The 27,128-nt window shown below is 35.3% G+C and overlaps 1 protein-coding gene across 1 annotated transcript in view; it reads right to left on the bottom strand.

Annotated features, from left to right (window-relative positions):
• Nucleotides 1-10,131: 10,131 nt before the first annotated feature.
• LOC145665282 (uncharacterized) overlaps nucleotides 10,132-27,128 on the bottom strand; it is a 65,722-nt gene continuing 48,725 nt past the window's right edge. The window contains exons 4-5 of the mRNA XM_081732576.1: nucleotides 16,469-17,136; nucleotides 10,132-13,765 (exon numbers count right to left, since the gene is read on the bottom strand). Of these exons, the coding sequence (XP_081588702.1) occupies nucleotides 13,259-13,765; nucleotides 16,469-17,136 (1,175 nt within the window). The 3' untranslated portion in view covers nucleotides 10,132-13,258. The remainder of the gene's footprint in view (nucleotides 13,766-16,468; nucleotides 17,137-27,128) is intronic.

Raw genomic sequence — 27,128 nt, forward strand, 5'->3', positions numbered from 1 at the left:
TGAATTTTTTTTCACTCATCAAACTTTCATGTTTTGAAAATGAAGCAAATTGTATTCATCAAGTTCATTCACTTGTTCATATACTCTTGCACACGTCTTCGATTTTTTTTTTTTTCATAAATTCATCAACATTGCAGTTTAATCATTTTGTAATTATAGATTTTTTGAGATAAACAATAGCACTGAATAACTATTTTGTTTTTGCTGTCAACATGTAAAATGTAATACTTGAAAAAAGAAAAGAACTTTTGTGATAAAAGCAATCTTGATCAACAATCTGTAATCCATTTATTTTCCTCTTTTTTTTTTTTTTTTTTTTTTTTTAGAAAAACAGTAATTTTTCCATGTAATACAGAATGTTCAGAAAGTCATGCAACCTAAGGGAATTTTCGTTTATCCTCATTTCAGGTGTTTAAGACTGTTAAGTGTTTATGCCATTTTGGTTCCACAACCAACTAAATTATACGGGCAAAGAGAATTTTAAAAATAATATTTAAAATATTAATCAAAACTTTGCGATCTTGGCCAAAAATTTTAGGAATTATCAAAAGATTGCGATCTTGGCCAATAATTAGTTTCTGGATATCAGGATTAGATTATCAGGAGATACAAAAGTTTTGAACGGCCCCTAAATCGAGTTTTCTACAAAATAAGCACATCATCCTGAGTTAAGTGATAGTTTGAGTTTGGTTACACTATGTGTAGTTCTCCAGATATAAGGCCTACAACAAAATTTTTGATTGAAATATATTGGATCTTTTGATCCAAAAAATAGTATTTTCTTTGGAGTGCAGGGAGATTTTTTGAACTGTTTGATTTTTACTAATTTTTCTTCCGAATCTATTTAATTATATATCTGTTACTTTGAATTTTTTTTTATTTTCAGTATTTTAAATGAAATTTGTTTCGAGTATCATATTTATAGATAATAATAATAATAATCCATTATCACAGATGAAAGGGTCATTTAATTAGTTTAACATAACGAAACAGTAAAATTTCGCTCATTTGGAAGGAAATGGAATATGCTTCTCCTTATAAATGAACAGGCTGAAAAAAAATGAAGGGGTGACTTTAAGAACACTTATTACCGGATCGGGGTACTTCCGGTATTTCGTTCACACTGAAACAGGACACATACATTCATTGCTACTCAGTACACCTATTCCAGCGGTTATACAGAGAGACTGACTTTTTTCTTGTGTGAGTACACCAGGTATGTCTACTATATTAAATCATTCACATAAAATTTCGGATTTTCAAAAGAATATGAGCTGAGTGGTTGAAAAAAATGCTAAAGAACATGATTAAACATGCTCACTTGTATAAAACACAGATCGGGGGTAGTTCAAACACTTAGAGTAAACTACAAAGTTTTTCCATAAGGTTACCTGACTTTCTGAATATCCTGTATACGGAAACAGCCTAATTATTCTCAATATGAGAACTTTATTAATCTTTTTAAATCTAGGTTTTTTTTTTTTTTTTTTTTCCTCTCCCATAAATACGAGGAATAGTCAGTTTTAACCATCTCGAAAAACTCAATCTACAGCCTTGGTGATGGCGTTAGTACTTCTCTACATATTCACTCTTCAATGCGACACATTTTTCCAACAATGGATGACTTTGTGGAAACCCTGGTTTAGAATTCTTTCTTTTGTGTTCAGGAAACATTCCACCTTGAAACTCACCTCGTCGACTTTCCGAATATGCTTGCCATGCATTTTTTTTTTTTTTTTTGATCTACGGAAAAAAGAAAAAGTAATTAAATGCAATGTCTGGAGAATAAGGAGGGTAAGGCAAAATTTTATAGCCCGAAGAAGCAACATGTGTGACTGTTCTGTGCAGAATGAGCTGGGGCGTTGTCGTGGAGCAAAAAGACTCGCTTGAACAGCTTCCCTCGACGCTTCGTCTTGATAGTCTCCCGCAACCTCTGTAAGCCACATTATGGTGGTCCCAGAAAACACTTTGCATCACCTTGCTCGATGATGGTTGGGTCTTCGCCTTTTTCGACGGTGGTGAATCCACATATTTCCATTGCTTGCTTTGCTCCCTTGTCTCATAGTGGTACACCTAACACTCGTCCATGGTGATTCGACGTCTTGAGTTTGTAACACTGCATGACAAGTGTAGTATTGTGTGTTTTCGTACATGTAGATTTGAAATATGAAACAACCTGATGTTGTGCGATTTAAAAAAAGAAATACAACTTTAGGTTATGTTGGCAATTACAATATGTAAATGTATGTCGTAATATCTTCAAACGTAACTTTGGGGCTCCTGAAGCAATTTCAACCAAAGTTGGTGCACCTATGACTTACAATCTGGAAAAAAAAAAAGAAAAAAAAAAGAAAAACACACTACGGAGTTAAGACACTGGTATTCTCAGGGTTAGGATGGAAATAGGTGTCATGTAAAATTAGTAGAAATCAACGGATTATTAATGTCAAATCCATAGTTCTTGAGATCTCTGAGATGAATAGGGACAGCCTCGATGCCACTTAAATGCAATTTCAGCTCTCAGTGGGACAAGGCTAAGGGTAGATGTGGGGGGAAAAGTTCCATGTAAAAATAAACAAAAGCGACGATATTAGTGTCGAACCCATAGTTTTCGTGATTGCTGTGATGAGTAGTGACTCATGATTCTGTTTAAGTTCACGTTCAGTCCCCATAGGAGAGAAAAGAGATGCCCAAAATGACAGAGATTACTGTCCAATACATAATTTTCAGGATCACTAAGCTGATTGATAACAGTCTCGATGACGTTTAGGTCCAGGCTTAGACAAGAACGGGCATGTGAACTGGCACGGAAATTCTATTTATTTATTTTTTTATGCCATATTGACAGACGCAACGCCGAAGAAGTTGCTCTCCGTTATTCGATCATTTCTTTAATTTCAAATATTTTGAATAAATTTTATTCTGCCCGTGCGAAAAACGGGTTTTTGAGCTTATTAATTTATATATTTTATCTTTCAATCTACCAGGCCTAATATTGGACTAAGAATGAACTTGGTCAAGTGCTGTATATGAAGCATTGGACTGTATGGTTCAGAACCTTGGACATTACGGAACCTAGAGAAGAAATATTTAGAGACCTTCGAAATGTGGTGTTGAAAAAAGATGGAGAAGATAAAATGGCCAAAGACAGTAAGAAACGAAGATGTTTTAAAGTGGATAGGAGAGAAGAGGATGCTTTTAGGAAGGTCAATTAGATGGGACACATCTTGCGATTGAAATTGTCTTCTTCATACCGCAATAGAAGGAAAGATGGAAGAAAGAAGAGGAATACGAAGAAGAACACAACTAGTCGATGATTTGATGAACAAAAGAAAATATTGGGAGTTAAAAGAGGGAAACGAAGATCGAGGAACATGGAAGTCACCCAAACCTAAATAAATAATTAAAAAAAGCCTCATTAATCCCAGGACTTGCCAACAGGCAGAATACTTAATATATATAATCAGGTGTTCTAAAAATGGCGCCCACAGGCCACAGAGCATTATTTTACAAGTTAAAATAAAGCAAAAAAATATGTATTTTTGTATACCTTCCGAGTCCTTGTCTGGAGACACAAATTGCACTATGCGGCAACGTCGCAAATAAAGAAGCATAGATTAGATCTACCAATCTATCGAATAGTTATATCGATTCTTACCAGATGGCAGCTAAAGTCGATATTGATTGAGACTAGCATCACTTATTAGTATAGCAATCGATTCAACTGCTTCTTGTATTCGTAATGTTAATGGCTCCAAGTTATTCTGCGACGTTGCCACATTGTGAAATTTTGATTTCCCATAGCGGCTGAATTAGGCCTTAGAGAGCATTCCATCATCTAACATTTTCGCTTTATTTTTGCCTGTAGAATAGTGCTCTGTGGTCCGTGGGAGTTTTATTTATATACAGGAGTATTATTTTATTTATATAGGAGTATAGGAGTATAGGAGTATTATTTTATTTATAATAATATATTTATTTATATGTTTATGTACATTATGTGATCAAAAGTATCCGGACATCTGGCTGAAAATGACTTACAAGTTCGTGGTGCCCTCCATTGGTACTGCTGGAATTCAATATGGTGTTGGCCCACTCTTAGCCTTGATGACAGCTTCCACTCTCGCAGGCATACTTTCAATCAAGTGCTGGAAGGTTTCTTGGGGAATGGCAGCCCATTCTTCACGGAGTGCTGAACTGAGGAGAGGCATCGATGTAGGTCGGTGAGGCCTGGCACGAAATCGGCGTTCCAAAATATCCCAAAGGTGTTCTATAGGATTCAAGTCATGACTCTGTGCAGGCCAGTCCATTACAGGGATGTTATGGTCGTGTAACCACTCCGCCACAGGCCGTGCAGTATGAACAGATGCTCGATCATGTTGAAAAATGCAATCGCCATCCCCGAATTGCCCTTCAACAGTGGGAAGCAAGATGCTTAAAACATCAATGTAGGCCTGCGCTGTGAGAATGCCACGCAAAACAACAAGGGGTGCAAGCGCCCTCCAAAAAAAAACACGACCACACCATAACACCACTACCTCCGAATTTTACTGTTGGCACTACACACGATGACAGATGACGTTCACCGGGCATTCGCCATACCCAAACCCTGCCATCGGATCGCCACATTGTGTACCATGATTCGTCACTCTACAGAATGTTTTTCCACTGTTCAATCGTCCAATGTTTACGCTCCTTACACCAAGCGAGACGTCGTTTGGCATTTAGTTGCGTGATGTGTGGCTTATGAGCAGCCGCTCGACCATGAAATCCAAGTTTTCTCACCTCACGCCTAACTGTCATAGTAGTTGAAGTGGATCCTGATGCAGTTTGGAATTCCTGTGTGATGGTCTGGATAGATGTCTGCCTATTACACTTTACGACCTTCTTCAACTGTCGGCGGTCTCTGTCAGTCAACAGACGAGGTCGGAGTGTACACTTTTGTGCTGTATGTGTCCCTTCACGTTTCCACTTCACTATCACATCAGACACAGTGGACCTAGGGATGTTTAGGAGTATGGAAAGCTCGCGTACAGACTTCTGACACAAGTGACACCCAATCTCCTGATCACGTTCGAAGTCCGTGCGTTCCACGGAGGGCCCCACTCTGCTTTCTCACGATGTCTAATAACTACTGAGGTCGCTGATAATGAGCACCTGGCAGGAGGTGGCAGCACAATGCACCTAATACGAAAAACGTATGTTTTGGGGGTGTCCGGATACTTTTGATCACATAGTGTATATATACCTTCATTTCCTTCATTTGTTATTAACCTCGCTGCTATTTCTATTAAATATCAAACAATTTGTTATTCCTTGCTATTCTTCACTTTTACCGACCAATTCTTCTCACTGATTTTAGATTCCATCGCTAAATTCTGTTTACTTTTGCCTAGTAAGATTACCACTTGAATGGATATATGGTGGTTCAGTAATAAAGCTCTTACCTATGGTGCTAGGGTTCCGTAGTTCGATCCCGTCAAACGAGCTTGTGATAAACAACATCGTGTCCGTCAATTTTCTCTGGTTCTCCCATTTCCTCCCACACTCTTATTCCACTAATTCTTTCAAAATCATTCACTTGTATTAATCACTATCTCCTTTAGCCTAAAAGACAACCGTGGATCGTTGAATTGTAGATTTCATTTAATTATCACTGGGTGTGATCCATTAATCCAGTTCTCTTGGATGCAAGATGGTGCGGTGAGGACCGCAGTTGAACCGGATTCAAGGTCCGGTCGTCAGGTGAGGAACGCAGTTGAACCGAATTCAAGATCCGGTCGTCAAGTGAGGAACGTAGTTGAAACGAATTGAAGATCCGGTCTTGGGGTGAAGAACGCAGTTGAATCGGATTCAAGGTCCGGTCGTGTGGTGGAGAACGTATTTGAACCGGATTCAAGGTCGGGTCGTATGGTAGGAAACGCAGTTGAACCGGATTCAAGGTCCGCTCTTGCTTTGGAGTCCACGTTTGAAGTAGGATCCTGTTCTTTGTGACCTTGGTGTTGCATAGAAACGCCAAATATAAATCTCAAGTTCAAATATCACGTGACCTTGCAGTTTGTCACGGACGATTTACAGCCTCTGTTCGGTTCTTTTTCTTTTCTTTTTCCTACGTATCCCTCCTATTTGATACAATATTTAGCGAAAGTACTTATAGAGGGTGTCCGGGAAATGGGGACGAATATTAAAGTGCTATAAAACTAATATAAAATATATTGAAAAAATGTTTTTTTATAAACACGTTAAGTAACTTCTCCCACTTATGTATACATACACATTAGGTCATTTTATCACATTTATGTATGAAAAATTGCATCCGGCATATGACCACTCAAGGCTGCACGGCAATGAGCAATGCGTTCATTGAAATTTGCGATGACGCGTTGACAAACATCTGGTGTGATGCCGTTAATAACCCTCTTAATTGTCTATTGTCTGTGGTTTGTTCACGTACACTTTAGATTTCACAAATCCCCACAAAAAAAAGTCACAAGGGGTAAGATTGCATGATCTGGCAGGCCATTCCTGATTTTCTCGCAAAGAGGTAATTTTTTGAGGAAACTTTTCATTCAGCAGACCAATTGTTTCACGGGATGTGTGACAGGTTGCACCATCTTGCTGAAACCAAAAATCGTCATTTTCAATTTCCATTCCATCCCATTTCAAAACTGGGGAAAACCAATCTGAAAGCATGTGTCTGTAACGATAGCCGTTCACAGTGACGCCAGGTCTTGGACGCTCCCTCATCGTCTTCAAAAAAGTACGGGCCAATCACTCCTTTGTTGTCAAACGCTCCATGCCGAAATAAACACCAACCAACAATGCTCACCACACAGGCTACTAATCGGAAGGATAGAGGATAACAAACATGGTAAAACCACGGCTGCCAACCGTCATATGACAAAATGGTGCGAAATTCAAATTCGTCCTTATTTCCCGGGTACCCTCTATGTACTTTGTAGGCATTATGGAGTCATGAAAACCAAATTAGCTACCAGAAAATAGTGTAAACGTAGTCACACACACTAAAAAGCTACACTATAAGCAATTTCGTCCAATAAGGACAGGTACCGGTAGAAGGAGGAAGAGGAGAAAAACTAAAGAACAGAGAAATAGCTGCAAAGCATTCAGATGGGAATGAAATGTAGTTACATGATAATACTGCCAGACAAAAAAGAGAGAGTTCAGTGGAGGTACATAAAACGAATATGGAGGATTGCTCGGTAAGTACACTGAAAAGAGGAAGGATAATAAATGAAGAAACAAATTTATATACTGTATCATTATGTAAACAAATTAAAAGGAAATTAAATATACAGGGTGCATCAAAAAGAACTTGACAACTTTGAAAGCTCATATTGGTTTATTCATTTATCTTACAAACATGGTTTTTGTGTCATTTTGTAGCAAAATACTCATGTAGCACACTAGTTCAGAAACAAGCCACTGCCTGAGCTAGTGGCAGTTGCAGCAAAGATGGCTGCCTTTATTGATCCCGAGCAACCTATCTGTGTGTTTTGGTTTGAAGAATCCAAGTGTGCAACAACTGTGCAACGTAATTTTCGTACAAAGTATGGTAAAGATCCTCCCAGTAGGCCTACTGTTTATCAGTGGCATGGATGTTCGGTAAGACAGAATAAATCTTCAGGTCGTCTCCGTATGTCTGAAGACGTTATAGAGCAAGTGAGACAAAGCTTTGTGAACAGTCCTACAAAATCAACCTGGCGTGCTTCTCGACAGCTGAGCGTCCAACACATGATAGTTTGGCGTGGGTTGAGAAAACGGTTTCATCTCAAATCATACAAGTTACAAATGGCAAAAGTGAACAAGTCACACCTGACATGTTGCAGTGGGTTTGGCAAGAAATCGACTTCAGATGGGATGTGTGCCACATCACCAATGGAAGCCACGTTGAACCTCTTTAGGTATAAAAACTTGATGTATTTTGCTACAAAATGACACCAAAACCATGTCTATACGCTAAATAAACAAATCAATAAGAGTTTCCAAAATTGTAAAGTCATTTTTGATACACCCTGTATTTCTGTTCTGTTCTTTTCTTTTTCTCAATCTTATTTCCCCTTATCTAATGAAATATTTAGCGAAAGTACTTAGAAGTTTTTTTTGCATGCATTATGGAGGCATGAAAAACAAATTAGCTATCAGAAAATAGTATAAACATAGCCATGCACACTACAAACCATTTCATCCGATAAGGACAGGTAGAAGGAGGAAGGGGAAAAAATTAAAGAACAGAGAAATAGCTGCAAAGCATTCAGATGGGAGTGAAATAGAAATAAAAATAAAATCTTGTTTTACATTCCACGCTTATGCCGGTTAGGCTAAAGGAGACGGTGATGATAAGAGATGAGTGAAATGGTGGAATGAAGAAAGTGGGAGAACCCCGAGAAAACCCACGAGCACGGTGTTTGTCCACCACAAAGTCCACACGGCGCGAGCTGAGATCGAACCAGGGACCCCAAGCACCGAAAGGGAATGAAACAGAGTCACATGATGACGTTACCACATAAAGTACAGAGAGTTTAATGGGAAAAGATAGAACGAATAGAATTGATTGGTTGGTGAGAACAGTGAACAGAGGATCGATAACAAACTAAGAGGCATATATATATGTGTGTATGTATGTGTGTGTGTGTAAACGAATTGAAAGGAAATGAAATATATAAAATTGATAAAGAAAATGGTTTACATTGTATGAAATTTATAAGGAATTTAATTTAGGGCCAGTTTATCAATCATTTGATAAACTTTCAGTTTAAATTTTTCAAGAATCTGTAATTGAAACATCAGATGTTGGTGAAGTACATATGAATGAATTACCCCTCTGCCGAAATTGTCACCACGAGGTTATAAAGGACCTATCCGATTTGCCATAAGGACGAGACTGTCAAGTAATCAGGTCAAAAGTCACATTGCGTACTAAATGGAGTCTGGAGATTCCAAATCCAGATGTAAGATATTTCTAGCACGCAATCTCCGCGTGGGACACCCTGGATAATTCGAAGAAAATGCATATGCTTTATCATTATTATTGATTTTTTGGCAATGTTCTATTCATATTTACTTTATTCGCAATACATCGTTTTTAAGCTCTTCATTATATCTTTACAATAAGCTTTCAATTAGCCATCTCTTTATAGTTTTTGAGATACATCAACGACTTCATTTTGTACATAGATTTTCTATTGACATTAATTTAATGTTTCGTACTTTTTGACTATGTTCCATCCATTATAGGACAATTTTCTTCTTCTACGTTTGAGCTGAATTTCTGTTATCTCCCTCTTTTGGTTTTTGAGATAAGTGAAGGAATTATTTGTTTCTCATTGATTTTTCCATTGACATTAATATCAATGTTATGTGCTTTCTTGACTATGTTCCATTCACTTTAGGACAATTTGCTTTTGGAATATAGAATCTACATAGTCTCTTCAACATTTGAACTGAATTTCAGCCATATTTTTCTTTTGGTTTTCGAGATAAGTGGAGGAATTGTTTTTCATACATTTTCCATTGATATTAATGTGAATGTTTCGTGCTTTTTTAAAACAATGTTCCATTCATTTTAGGACAATTTGCTTTTGAAATATGTAATGTACATAGTCTCTTCTACATTTGAACTGAATTTCAGCCATATTCCTCGTTTTGGTTTTCGAGATAAGTGGAGGAATTGTTTTCCATTCATTTTCCATTGACATTAATGTTAATGTATCGTGCTTTTTGACTATGTTCCATTCATTTTGCTTTTGGAATATAGAATCTACATAGTCTCTTCTACGTTTGAACTGAATTTCAGCCATCTCCTCTAAGTCTGTTGACATCATTGCCATCGGATAGGCCCTTTACTCTTAAACATACACTAAGAAGGGGGTGTAAGTTTAGGAACGATAAAGGCATTCTATGCCTGGCACAAAATTTGGTTTTTACGCCCTTTAGCAAAAACTCTTTTATTTGAGAATGACTTTAAGAAGTTACTATCTGTTTGAATTAATACGTCTTGATATTTACTTTATAAACAATGTCGGAGGTGAAGATTCAAATTATTTATTGACCTTCGTTAACATAGTGTCTTCGGAATAAATCGTGCCGGTAAACATACTAAACACAATGTGAATTCACAACAAAATTATTTATTTGTGTATAAAATGACATTTAAACTAAGGAATATTAAGACAATTTTTGTTGTCTCAACTGAACATTTCGTATCTATAAATGTTAAACAACTGCTGCTAGATCTGTCTCGTGAGATCGTAGCACATACAATATAATTCAAAACTAACTAACTTTGAAATTCAATAACTAACTGGTTCATACTGGCTTTGCTATCTTAAATATCTCACTCTAAAAATACAAACCGCTGAGCAAAGGAACGTTTATTTTTTTTAAAAAAAATAAAAAATATGTGACAGTTTCCCTAACTAACTGAACATATTGGGTCATCAGACACTGGACAAACAAGAGAGAGTTGCACCTACATATAACAGGGTCCCAGAAAATGGTTCTAAACGCTGATTGGCTGGTCAAAACAAATTCAGCCAATAATAATAAAAGTTTACAAAAATGAAACTAAACACCGCAAATCCATTTTTCTCTCCGGTCCAATGGCAAACTAAGCCACAAATGAAATCTTTCCAATAACTTGCTCCACTGTTCGTTCTGTATTCCGCGTGAGGTACACGGGACATAATATTAATTGGTACGAGATTGAAATGTTAACACGGGAACAAAGAACGTTAATAAGAAAGTGAAAGGAGGCCAGATTCATTCAGAAAGAGAAAAGCTGTGTTATGAATTGGAATGCGGGACTTAAAATTGACGAACAGTGGGGCAAGTTACTGGAAAGATTTAATTTGTAGCTTAGTTTCCCACTGAATCAGGGAGGAAAATGGATTTGCGGTATTTACTTTCATTTTTGTCAACTATTGTTATAATTGGCTGAATCTGTTTTGACCAGCCAATTAGCGTTTAGAACCATTTTCTGGGACCCTGTTATATCTAGGTGCAACTCTCTCTTGTTTGTCCAGTGTCTGATAAAGCCAATATGTTCAGTTAGTTGGCGAAACTGTCACACATTTATTATTTTTTTTTTAAATAAACGTTTCTTTGCTCAGCGATTTGTATTTTTAGTGTGAGTTTGAAATTCAGTATTGTTTTACATTATTTAAAAAATTTAACAATTAATGCAGAGATAAAAGAAATAAATAGATAATAATGTAAATAAATAAACGTTCTTGTCATTGTATAAACTGTTGGACAGACACACATACATGTATAGTAGGGAAGAGTCAAGTTGAAACATGAACAACTGCAGTGCATTATTCTGCCTTCATTAATTATTCATTAATATATATTTTTGATTGTAGTATCATAGGTCTTAGTCAAGATGAGAGTGCCTGTGTATGAAGAATATTAGCCTACGCTCTTTACTAATCTGGTTTGTATATTATAATGCGAAAAAGTACTTCATTATATCTTGTATTTTAAATACCTACACACAGTAAAATCGAAAGAATCCTGAAAAAGTTTGTTGTTTCATATGAAGGTTACCAAGAAAGAAGAAACGTTTTGCTTTGTGTGTACAAAAAAGTTATGTTACAGAAGCTTTACACCTTCTATTTTTCAATTGTTCATTCAAGCATTTATCGTAGAATGACATCAGGTTTCCTATATTGTCATTTACTCTATACAAGCCAATGTATTCAAGTATGTACGATCCTCTTTGGGCTCTCAGTAATGGGAAAGTGCCTTCCGGGAGTTTAGCCACGTAACGAGATAAAACATACGTAAACATGAATGCTATTGAGCTGTAAGCGGACAACTTGTGCAACAAAATACAAAATTCTGCTAACTGTGAAATAAGGAGTGTGTTCAGGAATTTTATTTCAGCTTGTTCCAAAAGTTGAAAGACTGTCTGGCAAACACTTCCCCCTCCTGATCAACTCGAAGACGTAGGTTGAATACACTGGTGGAAATAGCTTCGTTCCCACTGCTAATGAAATGGAAGATGCTTCATTATATGGTTGAATTCTTGGTGACAACAGAGACTTTCCCACTGCTGATCAACTCAAAGCTGCATCACTAGATGATTGAATACATTGGTGGCAACAGAATTTTTTTTCACTACTGATGAACTCAAAGACACTTCACTAGATGATTAAATGCATTGATGGCAATAGAACCTTTCTCACTACCGATGAACTCAAAGACACTTCACTAGATGATTGAATACATTGACGGCAACAGAATCTTTCTCACTACTGATGAACTCAAAGACACTTCACTAGATTATTAAAAACATTGACAGCAACAGAATCTTTCTCACGTTGAACTCAAGATGTTTCACTAGACGTTTAAATACATTGGCGGCAACAGAACCTTTCTCACTACTGATGAACTCGAACATGATTCACTTAGATGGTTGAATACATTGACAGCAACAGAGTCTTTCTTACTGCTGATGAACTCAAAGACGTTTCACTAGATGGCTGAATACATTAGCAACAGAACTTTTCTCACTACTGATGAACTCAAAGATGATTCACTAGATGGTTGAATACATTGGCGGCAACAATCTTTCCCACTGCTAATGAACTCAAAGATGATTCACTAGATTGTTGAATACATGGCGGCAACAGAATTTTCTCAGTGCTGATTAACTCAAAGGCATTTCAATAGATGGTATGATAGAAGCTTGAATGTATGTGGCAAATATATTGAAAAGGTAAAGTATGTTGTTCTATACTATAACTTTTTTTCTGCACACATAATTTGCGGTTTGTTTTTCACACAAAGCTTTAGTTTTTCCTTTTTTATAACCCTCATAATAAGAGATTGTTGACAGCATCTCGAAAGCACATGATTTACTCACTTATAAGGAAACTTCATTTAAGATCTTAACAAATTGGGAGATGGCACACATTAACAACACATATTGGCACTAGTAAAACGTGCTTTCTACAGCTCCTTGACTGCAAAGAATGTCAACACTTAACAATATTATTCTCACACACATGATTTTGACCCTCTCATAATTTTAAAATATATAAACCCTGGGAAATGGAACAATAAAATATAAATCATGATTACGTGATCATGTGATAAACTAACAAAGTATTTTTGATGAGACGTTATTACACATTTAAAGTAAATGTCAAAGAAACATTGACAAGTTTATCAAATAAATAACAAAGAGATTATTCATAATTGGAATGTATACCCAGGAAAACAAAGATTACCATTAAGCCTCGTTATTCTGATCCAACAATGATAACAAACTATCAATTTCCCAAAAATAGGAAGTAAACAAAGGGAAATCATTTGCCAATGAAGGTACAAACTCTTGTAGCATTTTCTTCCACTTGGAAACCCTGTCTACCATTGATATCTGTCTTTGTTCTTCTTCTAGTTCTTCTTCATCCGATTTCCAATGTTTCATCCACAAATCAGAAATGCAAGGGTTCTTCTCCTTTTCCTCATTCTTTCCCAGAGAAGAATTCTCAGTATAACTCCGCTGTATCTCTCTTTCTAACAGATTCTGAGCTAAGAAGAACAGATAATAGCTGTTATCTAAAGTCGGCACATCGTAATGACATAACACGTCATCTTCCTTTTTGTTTAAGCTTTCCTGTAGATGTTGTGCTACTTCGGCCAGCTTCTTCAGTAAAAAGTTAATAGTTTCAGTGGATATTTTAATGTTTTTACACATTTTCACAACGAAGCCATTCCATCTCTCCCATGCGCTATGCTGAAATCGAAAGTTACTCAAATTAATATTGGAATGAATCAGCGAATTTAATAATGATTACAAATTAGATCTGTGTCACTGTTAGGGGTATGAGTGCCAGTGTTAGGAATATGTGTGTCACTATTAGGGGTATGTCTCATTGTTAGGGTATGTGTGTCACTATTAGTTGTATGTATCACTGTTAGGGGTGTGTATGTCACTGCTAAAAGTATGTCTAACACTGTTATGGGTATATGTGTCACTGTTAGAGGTATATGACACTGTTAGGATCATATGCCATTATTAGGGGGTATGTGTGTCATTGTTAGGGCATGTGTCATTGTTAGGTGTGTGTGTGTGTGTGTTAATGTTAGGATTATGTGTGTCACTATTAGGGGTATGTGTCATTGTTAGGGTATGTGTGTCACTATTAGTTGTATGTATCACTGTTAGGGGTGTGTATGTCACTGCTGAAAGTATGTCTGACACCGTTAGGGGTATGTACGTCACTGTTAGAGGTATATGACACTGTTAGGATTATATTTCATTATTAGGGGGTATGTGTGTCACTGTTAGGGCATGTGTGTCATTGTTAAGTGTGTGTGTGTTACTGTTAGGATTATGCGTCATTATTAGGGGTATGCCACTGTTAGGGCATGTGTGTCATTGTTAGGTGTGTGTGTGTGTGTTACTGATAGGATAATGTGTGTCACTGTTAGAGTTATGTCTAACACTGTTGGGGTCATATGTCACTGTTAGGGATATGTGTGTCACTGTTTGGGATATGACTGACACTGTTAGGGATATGTATGTCACTGTTAGGGTATATGTGTCACTGTTAGAAATGTGTGTCAGTGTTAGAGGTATATGACAGTATTAGGAGTATGTATAACATTGTTAAGATTATGTGTGTCACTATTAGGGGTATGTGTGTCACTGTTAGGGATATGTATGTCACTATTAGGAGTATATGTGACAATGTTAGGAGTATCAGAGTCACTGTTGGGAATATGTGCGTCATGTTGAGAGAAACAATTGATGAATTGTGCTGTTTAACAATTTATATTTCCCGTACATAGCACATAAACAAAAGTATATTCCAGAAGAGTTAAACTATTAGTTGTGCAAAAAATTAGACTAGCGACAAACGACACACTTTTTAATTAGTTTTCTCGAATTATACGCATCATAATTTACTCTAAATAATGTCATTTTGTTCAGCTGTATGTCATCTATCAATTGATATCGTTCCATCTTTGAACAACGTTATAATTACGCAAAAAGTTCTCCTATATCTCATTTGTATATTGTCGCTTTTCAAACGTATGAGGATCTACTTCTATACCTCCGTATCCCAAATAGGTCGCGTGAAAGAATGAAGAAAGATTGTTATTATATTCTTTCTTTATTATCAGAATGTTTATTATTATTAGATTTGTTCTGTGATTGCTTTACATTTTCAAATATTTGCGTGTTTTGCCCATCAAAAACGCTAAAATTAAGTTTTAACTTAGAATTTGGACATCATTTCTCATTTTCACCATCTATTTGCGCAATGTTACACATAAAATATCACCATTACTCCGTTTGATTGTCGTGTTGAGCATTATATTTCAGTATTATGTAATGATTTTTTCCGCACGTATCGTCTATAGTATCGTTACCCTTGTATTCATTTTTTTATTTATTTATTTCATAAGAACAACACAACAGGCTTAATGCTCAGTTATAGTGTCGTGTACATAAGTATCTAACATACACTATTATAGATACATTATTATGCATACACAAATGTACGTCATTTAATTATGCAGCCTGACAATTGCTTTGAACTTGTTTTCGGGCATACTAAATACATCTACTACATGACATCTAATCATTTCATTCTATGAAACGCACATTCACCACAGAGAAGACTTATGTAATATGTTAGTTCTTGCTTTTCCACAATGGAATGTCCCAGTGTTAGTTGTTCTGGGGACACGTAATAACACTTCTGAAACTAATTCTGGATAATCAATTTTATCATTTAATAATTTATGTAAGAACGACAAATGAAAAATTCCTCTCCTTTTTTCCAATGTTTGACAACTAAAATTTGTTACTTAGTCTTCAAACGGGACATACTTTGTGTAGAAATTGGTTTTCTTGTATGCAAGCATTTTTAAGAATTTAAACTGTATATTTTCTATTGTATCAAAGTATTTAGTGGCATTTGGTGTCTAAACAGTACAACAATATTCTAATTTTGACCTCACATACGGAAAATATAACCTTATAAATATTGATTCTTTATAGAAATCTTGACATATCCTATAAATTAAACCTAGGTTTCTATATGCACTACTCGTTGTCGTGTCAATGTGTTGAGCAAAGATTAGTTCGGTATCGGATATCACTCCTAGATCTTTCATGGTATTTGAGGTATACTTATTGCATAGGTAAAGTTAATTTGATTTTCTTTCCTCGTGAAAGATAGAAATTTACATTTGAACAGATTCAGGATTAATTTATTCTTATCACACCATATTTGAAGTCTCTGCAAATTCTGTTGAAGTTTCACGCAGTCATCAATTGAATTACTTTGGAGTATAATTCGAGATTGTGGGCAAAAAGAAGAACTTCAGAAGTTTTAATACAAATAAGAATATCATTAATAACAAGAACAAACAACAAGAGAAGAAATTAATAATATAGAAAAGAAAGAAAAGAAAAATTAATTACCTGACAAATTTCGCTGCTATGAAGCATTTCCTCGGTGACTTCCATAATAAATTTTATGCACAAGGAAAGACACTCCGTTGTAGTTTCCTGACTTTCTGTGTCATTAAAAATTTTGCTTAAAATGTTAATGGCATCATCTACAATGGAGAACTCTGAATCAGAACTAATAGATTGATTTCCTTTTAAAATGTTCTTTAAATAATTAAGAATCAGGTTAATAGATTGCTTCATTAGGGTCCATGTTTCAGACGATCGCATGATATACCTCAGTGTATCACTTGGAATATATTCTTGACTAGAAATGTCTGATTGAATTTGAATTCCTGAATCAAAGTTCGTCTGGCTGTCAGTTTCCATTGGTTCTTGGCTCCTTTGTTGAGAGGACCCATCTGCCTCTCTCCACTCTTTATTCCGTCTAAGACATTCATATGGACTGAAAAAGCAGGACTGAAAGACATTTCTGAGATTCGAAGCTGAAACAGTACCGGTATGGTTTAAGTTAATTAATGACTTCAGGTTAATGACTGCATGAATAAATCTTAAAGTGTGTTCAACATTTCGGTCAGCTTCGCGCCGAGATACTTCTTCAGTTTCAAAATCATCATCATCACCATTATCGATGATTGACAAAATATCACTGGCACCTGCAAACTTATCCTCTGGTAATTCTGAAAAACAACAAAACTAGATTAATAACGAATTTATAATAGAAGCATATACTAAAATATTATACCTTAAAAACTTGCTACATAAACTTCCAAACATTAGTACATATAATAAAGTTCTCTTTAGCTTGCTAATTACATAAAAGTTAACATTTATACTTTCAAAATGTTCTATCAATATGTTTATTTTACCGTAAACTTTAAAGTGAAAAATGTTAAAGTCATTTTCATCTTAAAATAAGCCACTATTTGGTCATTTTTTGGCCCTCTAGATTTCTTGTAACTTTCTCCCTACCTGGTGTCAACCGTATGAGCAGCTAAGATTGATAAATACAGGTTTTGTTTAGCCAGACTTGAAACTATAGCATTCAAAGTACCCCACTAAATTCGAGCTTGGGATCACATGTTCCAAAGCAATAGGAAATCCGGGACTAATTCAACAGTGCATTTCCTCATATTGATTTAATTACGTTTACTAGTAATGATGAAATATGAAACAGAAAATCTGTATGTGATATAAATATATTTTCTCGTTGAATTAAATACGTTCTATTTGCATCATAAAATTACCCTCTCTTTAGTATGTGAGATACTGGAACATATAACTGCCATAAAAAGTATTTTTCGACAAAATAAAATTCGAACTTAACTTAAACAAAACTAGCAGCAGCTGAATATATACAATGTTAAAAATTTTTCAAGGGACGAAGGGCAAAGAAATAAAATACTTCTGTAAGCGTGATATATTTTCTTTTCTTACAGTAAAATCAGTAAAACACTGATCGTGGACGCAGTTCGAACACACCGGCCAACTTGAGCTTTCCTTAGTTTCATCAGAGAGATGCATGCTGCATGGTATTTCAATTATGGTTATGAGCAGGCACGCCCACAAGATTATATCTAAGGGCCGGAAGAGAGGGGAAGACCGATACACAAGCACAGTCGCCAATATACATACAGCTTGATATACGCGAGCACACAATGCCTCATGTAAAGCTAAAGTTAATTACCTGCATTGCGTAAATTTTTAACTGTAGTAAATATACTATAGTATGTAAGTAAGCAAATTAATATATTTTGACGCATTTGGAAGATCAAAAATCCAGGAAAGAGCAATTGCCTCTTGCTCCCACAGTTGCGGACGACCATTTTCCATTCTTGATCTTGGAAGTGCACATACCGAGGATCCTCAAAATATAGCATTTTCAAGATACTCGGTTACTGACAGAGATGAATAGTCAATGATACAGTGAGCGACAGATAGGAAGATAAAGCTTAGTTCTTTGTAACTCATCCTCTAACCTTCTTCTCTGTTTTCATGAATCCAACGCACGCAATTTTCGTCAAAACCCTGAAGACCTACCCATGTCTACATATCTACCTTGATATCTTTAGTCTTTGTGTTTTGGGTTTTATGTCTGTTCTTTTTCAAATAAGATTACTTTTGATGAAGTGTTTCAATAGTAAGTATTTGTATTTAAAGGATAATTTCATATAAATATATCATATCTACATTTCATCTTTCTAGAATTATAAAGTTGATGAATACTTCGTATAACTATTGTAATCATACAATGTATGAATATTGTCCAGAGAGATGAACACACACATATACATACGGACACCTGCACTGCTTCCACAACATGTTCCAGTCGCATAGTTATTAGATATCGGAATACCCCTTTCCGAAGATATTCGAAGGAATTTTTGCAGTTCGAAATATTTCGTATCCAATCAAATTTAATCTAGAGTCAATCATACCGTCTTCGATAGTCTCAAAGAAGTTCTGACTCAGTACGCATGCTCGACCTCTGAACTTTTCCACTCAGAATGTGTACAAGGACCGCATATTTGTGCCAGTACTCTTTTGCACTTGGTATATTTGGGCATTTTAAAATTCCTGTCTGAGTCAATTCTTCGGCAATCGCCCAGGGATTATTCACTGAACGCGTAACGAATGCTAGGAGTACGCAGTTGGCTAAAGTGACTTTAATTTCTGGTTCTTTTAGCCATCGTCTTTGCGAGGGTCATCCTCAGAATTGTGTCTTGCCAGGAGCTTGTGATTGGCTTTGTACAACGGACCCATCGAGAATCAGTCTAGGTATTCCTTACAAGATTCCTTAACTGAAAGCCCTGTTCTTTGAATAGACAGCTAAGATACTTCTCACCTTAAACCGTTTGTTTCACGGCCTGATATCTACATAACACTTAATACCTAGGGTAGTAGACTATCCTAGAAGTTTTGGACCTAGACATGGTTGGACATTCATCTTATAAACAGCCCATTGCCTATGGGACAGGTGATAAAGATATCATACCCCATCTTTTACTTCCTTTAGGTAACTGGACAACCCTACCCTACAGTTTGGGTCGTAACTGAACAACCCCTGAAATATCTTAGAAAATTTAATCAAGCATCTAGTTCTGATTCTCGCCCTCAAAGTCTCCCAGTTTTTAGAAACTAACTACTTTATTTGGAATTTGTAGAGCTTTTGACCTAATAAATACAGTCACTCTACAAGGAAATAAATTGTTTAATTTGCTCGCTGTGAAGTATGATCTAGGTTGATGACAATCAAGTCTGCTGGGAAACCATTACCAACTATTTGAAGTTTTGTCTGAGGCCAGCGCTACCCTGTAAAGCTAAAACTTCCCTAGCAATAGCGTAGATACTGTAACAATAGGGCTGGTAACATTGCCTGTCATAAGATGTAGAGTAGCCTGTGTGTGTAGTGAGCTGGTAGTCAGCCACTGGTAGTTAAGCTTTGTAATAAATATATTTTAACACAGTAAACGTGTTAATAATTATTCAGAGAGGCCTAAAGTATAACAAGAAAGACTAAAGACTACGACACATGGCGCAGTCGTGAAAATACGCCAGTATCCAGGTGGTCATTAAGTTTATATTAATAATAGAGCTGTTCTGTGGCGAGTAAGTGGTTTACAGAACATTGCGAAAATGGAATCTGCACGCATACCAGAAAAAATAAAATTGGAGGGAAATATCCAAGTTTCGTGGCGACGTTTTAAGCAAAGTTTCACTATATACATGAAGGCTGCAGGACGTAGTGCTAAGTCAGATGACGTAAAGGTCGCTGTATTACTCAATGTAATAGGTGAGGAAGCAGTTGAACTTTTTAATCTTTTAACTTGACTGATGAACAACGTAACAATTACGACCAAGTACTCAAAGCATTGGAGGAATGTTATTCCGCACAAAAATGTGGTGTTAAAACTTGTGTTTAATTCCCTCATACAAGAAGAGGGTGAAATGTTTGATTCCTTTGTGATTGACCTAGAGAAACTAGTGAAGACATGTGACTTTGGTGAGCAGACAAATAGTTTAATACGAGATCGTATTGTATTAGGTGTTCGAGAAAAAGAAGTACAAGGGCGCATGCTTCGGGCTGGAGAACTGACATTGGATAAAGCCATAGAAATAGGGAAAGCAGCGGAATTGTGTAAACAAGAAACTGAACTAATACATCATAAAAATGATGCCTCGATTTTAGCAGTAAAGAAAACTGCAGCGGCGACAAAAAGTGCAAGGAAAGTAGAAAAGCAAAAGCAGGTGGGTACAGAAAAATATAAAAATAAGGCACGTAGAAGTGACAGTACTTCACAGTTAGTGCATTTATGTAAAAAGTGTAATACGTCGCATAGTAAAGCAAATTGTATGACGTTTGGTAAGCAGTGTAGGAAGTACAAGGGCTACAACCATTTTGCAGTGAGGTGCAAAATTAAGGCGATAAAGCGAGTGCAACATAACCAAATTCAGTCGGAAGATGAAGACTGTGATTTGTTAGTGATATCGTCTGCCCAGGTTTGTTCAGTTACACAAGTGGGGGAAGAGCGTGAATGGACTGAAATGGTAAACATTCAAGATCAAAAGGTTAAGATCAAGCTTGATATGGGAGCGGAAGCTAGTATTCTTCCATTACAGCTTTACAAGCAAATTGACTCACAAGCACAATATAGGTCTACAAATGTGATGTTGGAAGTTTATGGTGGTACAAAAATAAAACCGTTGGGTATTGTAAATCTGTGTTGTACTCACAAAAATGTAAAAGCGAACATAGATTTTCTTTTAATTAAAGATAACAATAATGCATGCAAATCGTTATTAGGTCTGGATGGTTGTGTGAAATTAGGGTTAATAGAACGTGTGTCAATAAATCCCGTAAATGTTGTAAACAAAGATGAATTTTTAAGGCACAACAATGATGTATTTCAAGGTGTTGGTAAATATCCTAGTAAATTGCATATCACGGTTGACGAAAAGGTACAACCTATAACTATACCTCCCAGAAGGGTACCGTTGACAATCCAGCCAAAATTAAAGATGCGTTAAGTAAGTTGGAAAAAGAAAGGATCATTTGTAAATAGGAAAATCCTAGTGGCCTGGTTAGTAATTTAGTTATTGTAGAGAAACAAGATGGCTCACTAAGACTGCTTAGATCCGAAGGATCTAAATAAGGCATTGAAAAGAAATTATTCTTTGCTTCCAACAGTAGAGGAAGATAGTGCAAGGTTAAGTAATAAAAATGTATTTAGTGTTCTGGATTGGAAAAATGGGTTCTATCATGTAGAATTAGATGAGAGCTCAAGCAAATTATGTACGTTCAATACTCCTTTTGGATGCTGGAGATTTTTAAGATTACCATTTGGCTTATCAGTTGCCCCGGAAATATTTCAGAAGCTCAATATGAATTATTTTGGTGACATTCCAGGTGTTGTCATATATTTTGATGATTTGTTAATTGCAGCAAACTCAGAGGAGGAACATTATAAAATAATGAAGCAAGTTCTAGATAGAGCTAGGCAGCTTAATGTCAAATTTAATCCCAAAAAACCAGTATAAAGTCAGTGAGGTGAGATACTTAGGGTATATTTTTAATAAGCAAGGTATGACACTAACAACGATTTCGTTAAAGCTATTACAGAGTTGAGTATTCCATCCAATAAGAAAGAGCTGCAAAGGGTGTTAGCCATGATTACGTATTTAAGTAAGTTTATTCCTCAATATTCAACTATCACAGCTTCATTAAAGGAACTGTTAAAAAAGAATGTAGAGTGGCAGTGGTTATCTATTCACACCAAAGTATTTAATGAACTAAAAATGATTGTATCAACTGCTCCGGTTTTGCGTACCTTTGACCCAAAGAAAGAAATAGTGATACAATGTGATTCATCAAGCCAAGGGCTAGCCTGTTGTCTAATACAAGATGGCCACCCGATAGCGTTTAGTCCACGTAGCCTTACTCAAGTAGACAAATCATATGCTCAAATTGAAAAAGAACTGTTGAGTATAGTGCACGAACAGATCATAAAAATTATTGGCTATTGTAAAGAAAAATGTATCAGATATACCATCAAGTAGGTTACAAAGAATGTGTGAGATTCTTAAGGTATAATATTTCATTGAAATATGTACCGGGTAAACCAAAATACATTGCTGACTTGCTGTCTCGTGATTTTTTGCATGAAACGAATGAGTCAGATAATTTTATTACAGAGGTAATACACAGTTTAGCTGCTAATGTACAAGCTACTGAGTCAAAGAAAAAAGTAACAATTGAAGCAACAAAAAAGGACCCTGTTCTGTGTAAAATGATGAAAATGTATTATGAAGGTTGGCCTGAAGATAAAAAACAGCTCGATGAATCAGTCAGGTTTTACCACAAATTACGGTATGAAATTGTAGTAGAGGATGGTATTGTCTTCTTAAATCATAAGATAATTGTTCCTACAAAGTTGAGAAAAGATATTCTTAATCAGTTACATCAGGGACATTTTGATATACAAAAGACAAAAGCTAGGGCCAGACAAGTGCTATAATGGCCTGGATTATCAACTGATATTGAAACCATGGTTCTGAAATGCCGAATTTGTGAAAAATGCAGAGTATCAAATTGTAAAGAACCACTGAAATCGCATGAAATCCCAAGTTTACCTTTTGAGAAGGTAGGTCTAGATATTTTAGAAATGGTGGTAAATCATTTCTTGTGCTAATGGATTACTATTCTAAATGGTTGGAACTGTTACCGTTAAATTCTAAATCCTCAGGTGAAGTGATAGAAAAATTCAAAACAATTTTTATGATGCATTGAATTCCAGCTATTATTGTGTGTGATAATGTTCCTTTTGGGTCAAGAGAATGTAAACAATTTGCTAAAGAGTGGGATTTTCAGATTGTTAACAGTAGTCCTAGATATCCGAAATCAAATGGTCTTGCGGAAAAAGCGGTAGGCATAGCAAAAAGAATTCTTAAAAAGTGTAACGAGGAAGGAAAAGAGTATTATTTAGCTTTACTTGAGTATAGGAATTCTTCTATATTAGGCAGTGAGCTTTCACCGGCCCAAATTCTAATGAGCCGCACACTTAAAACAAGGTTGCCTATACACAAGGTATTATTAAAACCGAAAGTACAAGAGAATGTAGGTAAATTGTTAAGAGAAAAACAAAACAAAGACAAAAGGTATTATGATAGACAATCAAAACAATTGGTAGAATTAAAGCCCGGGGAAAATTGTCTGATACAAACAGGTCAAACTTGGACTCCAGGTCAAATCGTAAGCGTAGATGAAATCCCAGATCTTTTGTTGTTAAAGATATTAACAGAGTTCTCAGAAAAAAAATCATCTAAGAAAATCATACAATAAACCTGAATTTATAACGGTACAGGATGATAATTGTAAAACAGAAAATGTTACACACGATAATTCACGAAGTAATGTTAACAGTGAAGTAGTGACTGATAGGATTACAGGTAATAATGTTCCAGGTAGTGACACAGTAACAATGCAAGATAATGTGAATGAAACTGACACAGGAGTTCGTAGATCTAAAAGACTAACAAGAAAACCAGTTTGGTTGAATGATTTTGTTTAAGTTTCAAAAGGGGAAGATGTAACGGTAGGGCTGGCAACATTGCCTGTCATAAGATGTAGAGCAGCCTGTGTGTGTAGTAAGCTGGTAGTCAGCCATTGGTAGTTAAGCTTTGTAATAAATATATCTTAACACAGTTAACGTGTTAATAATTATTCAGAGAGGCCTAAAGTGTAATAAGAAAGACTAAAGGCTACGACACAGATACGCCTTACCGAAGTATAAGCGTATAACCAAAGTGGTCAAGGAAAATGGAAGATTCACCAAACTGCCATACCCATCCTTCAAAGCACAAAGCCCCGGAATAAAACTTAGCAACAGCAACGAAAAACGAGAAAATATCAGAATAAACAAAAACAATCCGCATCAATGGAAAACAGAAATAAAGGAAATTGAAAGATTTTTAACGTTTTTAAGTTTTTGTTTTATAACTTTCGTACAAAAAGTAAACAGAATATTGTACTTACTAACAAGTTAAGAGGGCATAGTGCACATCCAGCTTAAACAGATGTCCATAGATCATTCTCTTTCAAGACACCTACCTACTTCCCGCGAGCCCTGAAGCAGTATTTGTAACTGAGACAATAGGCAAAGAGCAAACAAATAAACGGGTGATAAATGAGTAGTAATCAAAATTGCCCTCTCGGCCCCACACCTTCCCTACAAAGAAGTCAGTTGAATGAAGAAAGACGTACGTCTCATGTTACTGCTTTCTAGAAATTTGAGTTTTAGAATCTCGAGCACCTTCGTACTAACACGTTCTTGTCCCTATAAAGAAATTCTTTGCCGTCCAACGTTTCAATTTGAATAAGTTTAATCAGTTGATCACAGATAGCTATACTTCCGAGAGACTGTCTTCAAACAAATAAGTAACAGCCTAAAGGACAGGAACAAGGTAAGCACGAGTAGTTAGGATAGCTAATTTCTAGGATATTTTTTGAAAAATGATGGCCTAATTACTTTATAGCACATTTTTATTAATATACTATAGCTAATATAACCACCTAATTATTTTATACCACAGTTTTTGATTGTGATTTAGCATGGCCTAACTGAGCGACCCTAATAAGCATTTTGCACATTGATTTGCGGATACTGCACATCGCTAATATTATTGCTCGACATCTCTTATTTAATACGCCACTGACATTCCCCATATAGATAAAAGAACCACTCTACCCAGTTTCGGCTACAAACAGAATTTACATACACAAGTCCTTTTATAAAAAATCTCTAAAAGCTAGAATTATTTCTAGAGTTCTCCTTTTTTAAAAAACAATTATTTGCTACAAATTTAAAACCCAATACAGTGTGAGCCTTATCTTTCGAAAATCTTCTATCGAGTTTACCAAGAAATTTCTCCAAAAGTAAGAAATTGTAAAATTCTTTTAAGTCAGGAACTAGTTTAAAACCACAACGCGTACGCAAAACATAATAAATATTTCCTGTCTTATCAAATGGTATTCCAACTAATTTATTAAAAGACAAACCAGCCAAAAAGTCGATCTCTATAGAATAAGTATACAGACCGACATTTATTTAATATAAAAATAAAATTTATTTGAAGACGCAATTTATATGCTGGTTGTTCAAGAAATTGATAACTTACATGCTTAAAAGTGGAAAACTACTTATCGAGGAGAGGTAGACCAAATAGCTTTTATGATTATATTAAACCATAAAAACTTACTTCCTAAGTTTTATATATTACATGATAAATATAAGTTTGGATACCGGTAATGGAATCTCCTGCTCACCTCATTTTCAATTCGAAGGAATGACTTCTTAAACTGTCCATTGATCATAGTTTAAGGAAAATTCACACCCGTATAAATTATAAACGACTTCAACTTTATCTTGCACGTTCTTTACAAATATTTTAAAATAGCTAGTAATAATGAATCTAGTTTGAGGTTCCATACTAACAACTCATTTTTCCTTTATAGATTTAAAGAAAATCATTTTTAATTGTTTATTTTTGAAAAATATTTGAGATAGAAGATCCATTATTTAACTGCTTCATACCATCATAACGCATAAATAATTTATATTTTCTTACTTCTTTTAACAATTGCTCTGTATTTTCATTATATTTTTTGACAATATGTTTTATATTTTCCATCTAAATGTATTAAAACTTTTTCGCCTGTATTTTGTGTTTGAATCAATTTGCATGTGATTTCGTAAGCTTTGCCTTTTTCTAAATTTTGTAATTTAACAGGTCTTAAAACAGCAATATCATTTTTCTTGTTTACATAGGAAGCCATTTCTTATTTATTATATAGAAAATCTTTGGCTCAAACACAGAACACAATAGCAGGGTAATTTCTTTTAGTCCAGTGTATTTAATCTTCAATCCATCTTTAACTATATCACTTATCATTTTATCAGTCAAGTGTTTCGTAAATCTACGTGGAAGAAATACCTTAAAGTTTTCACACTCAACTAAAATACTTCTACCGAATTTTGTCTTTATTTTGTCCATATTTAGAATCTGATGTTCTATATTTAACTCTAATTCTTGTAAACTTATAACTGGTTTCTGTTCTCAGTTTCCAAGTTTATTTAAAATTCAATATATTCTGACATATTTATTTAATAGAAAATCTACTGAAAGTTCATTTTTATCTACCTTCATGAGATATATCTCAACTTTTAAGAGAAATATACCTCATAAAAATTCAAAAAATTAAATTTAGAACTATCTTAACAATCTAAAACTTCTATTACTAGCTCGTTCTTAGGATCATAAGTAAAATTCTTTTCGCTAATTAAAATCACAACAGATTGTATTATTAGCTACAGCTTCTACAAAATTTACTACTTTTTTATATTAGTTCTCTCATTTATAGATATATTCTTTCTCTTACTACAATTAATCACATACATCGGTCCATTTTTAATGAACTCATCTGGATTGTAATGCACTTCCGTATTTCCATAAGCTATTCTCTTAAATGCAGTGTAATCTTCATACATCTTAAAATAATCATTATTAGCTATATCTAAATTTCTGTTTTCTTTTCGAAAGACCTCCTATCTATTATTTTTAAGATAAAGGTTCTTAACTTTACAATAATCAAATTTACTCGAATCTGCAGTTTGCC

This window comes from Thermobia domestica, chromosome 1, assembly GCF_964235325.1.
Source record: "Thermobia domestica chromosome 1, izTheDome1.hap1.1, whole genome shotgun sequence".
Lineage (NCBI taxonomy): Eukaryota > Metazoa > Arthropoda > Insecta > Zygentoma > Lepismatidae > Thermobia > Thermobia domestica.